Source organism: Quercus suber, unplaced genomic scaffold (assembly GCF_002906115.3).
Source record: "Quercus suber isolate HL8 unplaced genomic scaffold, Cork oak 2.0 scaffold_1022, whole genome shotgun sequence".
Lineage (NCBI taxonomy): Eukaryota > Viridiplantae > Streptophyta > Magnoliopsida > Fagales > Fagaceae > Quercus > Quercus suber.
This window is the reverse complement of record NW_027070433.1, coordinates 26,748-33,700: the sequence shown is the minus strand read 5'-3', so window position 1 is coordinate 33,700 and position 6,953 is coordinate 26,748. Positions and strand designations below refer to the sequence as shown.

Genomic DNA, 6,953 nt, shown 5'->3' with positions numbered 1-6,953 from the left:
AAAACTAAGTCCAATAACAATTCTGCAAAACAAACAACCCAGCCCTTTAAAAATTTTTAAAAAAATAATTTTGTCATTCCCCAATAGCAGATGCACAAAAAAAAATCCTTTATGTAGTTAAGTAGCAATAGAGCCAAAGGCCAGAGCTATTGTACACAGCTAGCAATAGAGCCCCCCACCCTACTCTAAATTCTAACTCCGTCCTTGCATATATGCCATGCTATAGTAAAAAGTATCTATATATTTGGCGATAACTAAGAACCAAAAGTCACTTTATTAGTGGTGGAGCTAGGATTTTTTTTTTTGGGTATAAAGATTTTGGTTTAAAGAGGGAAAATCAAGCTAAAATATTGAAAAAAAATTAACTCATAATAACTATTATATAAAAATTTTACTTCTTTTATTAAAAATATTTGATTAACATAGAAAATATATATAAATATATTTTATAATTTATTCTTTTTTTGCTTAGTTTCCATTTTTTTCAAGCCTTGTATTAGAGTTAATATAATCATTGCATTGCTTAAGCTACTTCATAGAATAAGTTTGTTATAAATTGTTAAATATATATATATATATATATATTATATATGTATATATATCAAAAAGATTAATCAATAAATAGTCATTTGAATACTTAAAAGTAAAATGCAAAAAAATAAATTAACTTAGAAATATTAACAATATTATCATATACTTGAAAATTACAAATATTTGTGTATGTCTTGATTTTTTAAAGATATTTATGAATTTTTCATTTTGAATTAATTTAAAGTATCAATGTTTGATTTTGACCATCTTAGACTAATTTTCAATTAAAAGGAAAGAGAAAAGAGTTTCTTGTAAAAGATCCTAAAAATTAAATAATATTGTAAAAGATTTTAATACATATACAGTAAGTACATTTATTAGGAGATTGTTTGTTGTTGTGACGATTCAATAATTACAACGTGGCGAAGAGTTTGAATTTTTGATGCATAGATACATTACACTTAGAGGTGTCAACAATTAAGTTATAAGACTTTGAATAATATAACATGTTAAGGGTTTTTTTTTTTTTTTTTTCTTTTCCTGGTTGTTTAGATGTTAAAAGTTATTATCAATAAACAATTCAAGTTGAAAGATTAATAATAAAAAATGAAAAAAAAAAAAAAAAAAAACACACCCTTTGGGTTTGTACCTGGGTCCACTCCAAAGTGTGAGTCATGATCCACCTGCTACTAAAAGAGCCAGAAAAAGTCCAGTTTCAACGCTAAAGCCACCCAAAACTTGATTTGCAAATTCGAGTACAAACTCCGTAAGTGTGACGCATTTGTTGTTTCAATTTTTTGCTCGCATACAGTGCAGATGAGTCCGGTTAATTTTACACGCAGTGCACAAAAAGTCTTGAGATTGGTTTTATCGGATTTAATCCGCTCCGAAATGCAAATGACCCAAATAAGGCATATTATAGAGTATACACGCTTTGAATTTTTAACAAATATATCGGTAAGAAGTTCCCAAATTTGACTAATATTAGTTGATGGGTTTTAGAGCCCAACTTTTGTAGATGGCAACGTAAATTGAAAATCTTTAAAAGAGTTTCCGAAATACTTTGTTAAACAAATGGGGCACACCACTTATCGGATCTCATTACATCCGATTTGACCCTATTTCCAGAAATCGGATTTAATTACATCCACTTAGGACCAAATTGCTCACACTTTTTTAATTATTTCTTCCTTGGTGCGTTATGGCTTGTTTGGAAGTTTAGAGAGGGAGGAGAGTAGAGGGGAGTAGAGGGAAAGGGAGTAGTGGGGAGGAGAGTAGAGGAGAATGATTTACCTCCACCTTATTTGGATGTTTTAAAATTAGTAAGGAGGAAGGGAGTAATTAGCCCTTCCTATTGTGTAATTTTGTTAATATAATACGGGTAAATTAGGTAATTTACTTGGTCAATAGTTTTATGTACTCTACTCCCCTCCAAATCTCTCCATTTGGGGGAATTAAATGGGGGGGAGGGAGTCCAACCCTCCAAACTCTCAAACTCCTCCCCTCATTCTTTAAAAACTCCAAACAAGGTAATTGCATTACTCTCCTCCCTCTACTCTACTCCCTTCTTTTTTAAACATCCAAACATGCATTAGAGACTGAAAGTAATATTCTTCTAGATTAGTGAGCTTATCTCAGCCACATTAATTTGTGGGATTGAAGTTACAAATATTTAGTATTCCGAGAATTTGACTTCATAGAAACAAGGTTGTTTTTAAATTCACGTGTGAATCTTGAGCTTGTTAGAGAAGTAAAGCATGTAATATTTTGATGAAATATCATTTTGATTTCTATATTTAGAGTTACTATTAATTTGGTCCATACATAATTTGATTCATATTAATTTTAACTTGTAGTTAATTGGTTTTTATCATCAAATTATAACTTCTTTTTAAGCACTTTCTCACCCCAACCCCACGCACAACCCCCCCCCACAAAAAAAAAAAAAAAAAAAATTACCAGTCTTCAACTTTGGTAAACACAAATCAACTACTACCAAAATGGTATTTTCGCCTAATATTTTTTATCACTACTTGGTCTCGTGTGAGAAAGAATAAAAAGTAGTGAGAGTGAAATATACCAAAATAGACGAATGTTGGTACAAATTAAACATTGATATCTCTTTATAGGTAACCTCGGCCTAGCTAGTGATGGAGGTGTTATCTAGGACCACACATGCCTTTGGATTGTGGGTTATTAGATTACTTGATTAAATTCATTATTTCCTAACAATTTAATCTTTTTGGAGATTTGATAATTTTTCATGATATCAAAGCATAAAATTATGGATTCAAACCTTGTCCTCATCTTACCTCCTATTTTAAAAAATAGTCACTTAAAAAGGATAGTTTAGACTCACACGTGAAGGAAAAATATTAAATTAAATGATTATACTTGATCCATAAGTGTGGCTACTAACGTTGATGCGGAGCTTTGGAATGTTAGAGTAGGCCTTAAGTTGTGCATAAACCTTAATTTGCTAGCGGTAGAAATTGAAATTGATGCTTATGTAGTTGGGTTAGTGATACTTGTAGCAACAATTTACATCATGTATGTTCCTATGTATCTTGAATTGCAAGAACCTGTTCAAACAAACATTGCTTTCGTGAGGCGAACCTATGTGCATATATGCTTCTACTAGAAATGAATGAATTTTCAACGGGAATTAGTTGTTTTTAGTAGTCCTCGTGTAGATGCTTATATTTTACTTTATTATGACATTGTGGGTAATTATTATGAGAGGTTTTACTCTAATTCTTCTTTAATTAGTTAATATATGCTAGTCCTTTGTTTACCAAAAAATAAAAAAATAAAGAAGGAAAAGAAGAGACAAATAATATTTAAAATATCTTCTAAAGCAAACAATTTCATCTGATATAATTCCTCCAAATCTGAGTCTATGACAATAGGAGCTATGGTCCGCTATGAACCGGTTATTATTAATTTATTATTATTAGTATTATTATGTTTTGGTTGGATGAGAGCGAACCGGTTAATTTTACACAGTACACAAAAGTGGTCGATTGGTTTTCGGATATAATCCGCTCCGAAATGCAAGTGGTCGCAAAAGTTTTTTTTTTTTTGGTCCAAAACGTGCGCAATGTAATAGTCGGTGCTGATGTGTGGGCAGTGGTCACGTACTTTCTCATAGCATTCATAGCCGTCATTGTAAAAATTATATCATTTTACCACACCAAAAGCCTACTTTATTATTTTACCACATTATTTTAGAACATTTCATTTATCAGATGTTCTATATTTTTACTACTTCATTTAAATATTATTTTTTTTATTCATTTTAATTCTACATCTATATTTTTACCACTTCATTTAAATATTATTATCTTTATTCTTTTTAATTCTTATTTTATTCTTTCTTTATTGTTTGTTCAACAGTAATATTTGTCATGTTCAATGGTAACATTTTCAAACAAGTGTATTATTTCTTTTCTTTTTTCTTTTGGAGAAACCCGACAGCCTGGGCTTTATTGAAAGACCCTCAATGGCCATGAAATGAAACTAAAGGGGCTGAGATGTAATCCAGCCACACCTACTGCCTTGTGCAAAGTTTGGCCTTTTTTGCTAAAGCATCAGCCACAGTATTACATGCATGACAAAATTTTGAAAACTGAAAATACTCTTAATTCAACTGTCATATTTTTAAACATCAAATACCAAGGCTCATATCAAAAGCCAAAAATATATGCAATCTAAAAGCCAACCTGTCAAGTTGAAGTTGTTTCAACTGAACTAAACTACCAATGTAGTCCATAGAAAACTTACACAAATAACACATATCCAATAACATTAACTCACACAGAACCCATTGAATTAAACATAGTTGAGCTTGCTACTTCCTTGATGACAAATGGTACTTAAATTTAACACAACAAAACAATTGGCTAATACTAAACTTAACACAACAAAATAACATAGCCAATGAGTTTTAATGGTAGCTTCATACAAACAAAATGAAACAAATAAACCAAATCAAAAGTTTTAATGGCAACTCCATAAAGAAGAGGAGACAAATAAACAAAACCAAAAGTTCTCATAACTCTCCTTTTAATTGCCATAAATGTTCAACGAGATTCATTTGGAGTTGAGAATGAACTTCTCGATCCCTAATGCGTTGATGAACTTGAATGAACTCCGTAAATTCATTTGTTGGCTCACGTAACATTGGTGTACATGAAATGTCATCAATTTGTTCATAATTTAAGTCCACTGCTTCAGCTTCATCTCGCTCATCTTCAATAATCATGTTATGAAGAATTATGCATGTTTTCATAATGTCTTGTAGTGTTTCATGATAGAAAAATCGTGCAGGTCCACGTACAATTACAAATTGTGCTTGAAGCACTCCAAATGCACGCTCTACATCCTTCCTATATACTTCCTGAACTTTTGCAAATAATTTTCTTTTTGCTTCTAGTGGCCTTGGGATTGTCTTCACAAATGTTGACCATTGTGGATATATGTCATCGGTAAGATAGTATCCCATTGTGTAATCATGACCATTGATTGAGTAATTAACTGCAGGAGCATGTCCTTGTGCAAGCTCAGAAAATACATGAGATCGCTCCAACACGTTAATATCATTATTTGACTCTGNCATATCCAAAGATCATATGAAGCCACTGCTTCCAAAATAATACTTGGCTCACGAATATGACCACAATACATCCCTTTCCATGCAGTTGGACAATTTTTCCATTTCCAATGCATGCAATCAATACTTCCCAACATGCCTGGAAATCCACGATTTTGGCCATGGGCTAATAATCGAGCGATGTCTTCATTGTTTGGCGACCTTAAGTATTCCTCTGAAAAAATAGCAACCACTGCTGCAACAAATTTTTTCATACTGGTTATTGCAGTAGATTCTGCTATTCTCACATATTCATCCATAAAATCAGCTGCTACTCCATAAGCAAGCATCCTAAGTGCAGCGGTCATCTTTTGAAGGGGAGATAAACCAAGTTTTTGAGCAGCATTTCTTTTTTGGATAAAGTAAGGTTCATGAGCTTCTACCTTAGATAGGATTCGAAGAAAAAGAGAACGACTCATTCGAAATCTCCTTCGAAATAATTTGGGAGGATATACAGGTTCTTCGGCAAAGTAGTCATCATAAAGCCTTCTATGGCCTTCCAAATGATTACGGTCGATATACCGACGATGCTTACGTTGTGATGTCGAACCCGTGAGAAGTTTTATAATTATCTCATCTTCATCTGAGTCATCATCAAGCAATTCACGAAAAAAAGAACGACCCATGGAGATGAACTAGAAGAAAACATTAGAAAGCAATTATCAATATAAATGCAAGAAACATAATATGAAATGAAATCAATAAGATGCTATTTAAAAGTCACTTCTTTTTAACAAACGTATTGTTGGGAATTTGGGATGCTAAAAATTTAACAAGGTCATAAGTTTAGAACTACTCTGCCACCTACTATAATCATCAAAAGAACACATATGGTATGGTGCATTAGTAACGGAGCTTCTCAAGCACTTAAGCTAAAGATGTTCAGAGTTCTAAACTTAGACTAATCGAAGCTTAACTTCTGTTTGATACAAAAGCATACCAAAATTTTCACATGTATATTAAACTATCAAGCTTGTTAGAACCTAGGTGCTGACAAATCCAACATGTGCCAAATCGCAAGTTTCTTAAATTTTGTCAAGCCATATTTGAGAAGCTAATGAACAACAATACAATCAAATGATATGCAAATGGTCCTTTGAGATGTGATGAATTACTACACTAGCTAAAAGACACACGCTTCTTTAACATTCAAATTCTGGAATGCATATGTTCAAGTTTAACAGCAGGAAAACAAAGGGTTTGTCATTAGAAGATATTTTCCATAATTTTAGAATAAACTGTGAACCCCTTGGCACTCTCCAAATTCAACTAATATATTTGGCAAATAAGTACAACGTTGCTCCAAACCTACAACAATGCCTCAAAGAAAATTCCCAACCTGAGCAAAATCAAACCAAATACAATTGGAAACTCCATTGACATGATACTCATTTATGACCCCTTTACTCTTTACTGAGATGTTCCTCCACAAACATAATATACAACATTGCAGCAAGTAGTTAACATAACTTAAATGCTATGGATACTTGATGGATTATAAGGCAGCAAAGAGCTCTTTCTGATGATGGTATTTTAATTAAAAGAGCTAAGAGCTTAGAAAAATGTAAAACAATACATGATAGTAAAGTGTAATTTAAATAAGATTATAGAGGGACACAAAGGGTGGTGGGGTCATGCATTTGGCCTATAAACAAAACCCTTTACAAGGGATCATGGATTCCTGCTGACTAGAAAATAAAAAGGGATCAGCGCAAACAAATTTTTCAGTTTAAATGGCCAAGAGGTAATCATGACTCATGAGCTAGCATTT

The 6,953-nt window shown here is 32.3% G+C and overlaps 1 protein-coding gene across 1 annotated transcript in view; it reads right to left on the bottom strand.

Annotated features, from left to right (window-relative positions):
• Positions 1 to 4,582: 4,582 nt before the first annotated feature.
• The window catches only part of LOC112009287 (uncharacterized), a gene marked incomplete at its 5' end in the record, with an annotated part of 5,238 nt that continues 2,867 nt past the window's right edge, over positions 4,583 to 6,953 (bottom strand). The window contains 2 exon segments of the mRNA XM_065768912.1: positions 4,583 to 5,067; positions 5,142 to 5,817. Of these exon segments, the coding sequence (XP_065624984.1) occupies positions 4,583 to 5,067; positions 5,142 to 5,817 (1,161 nt within the window).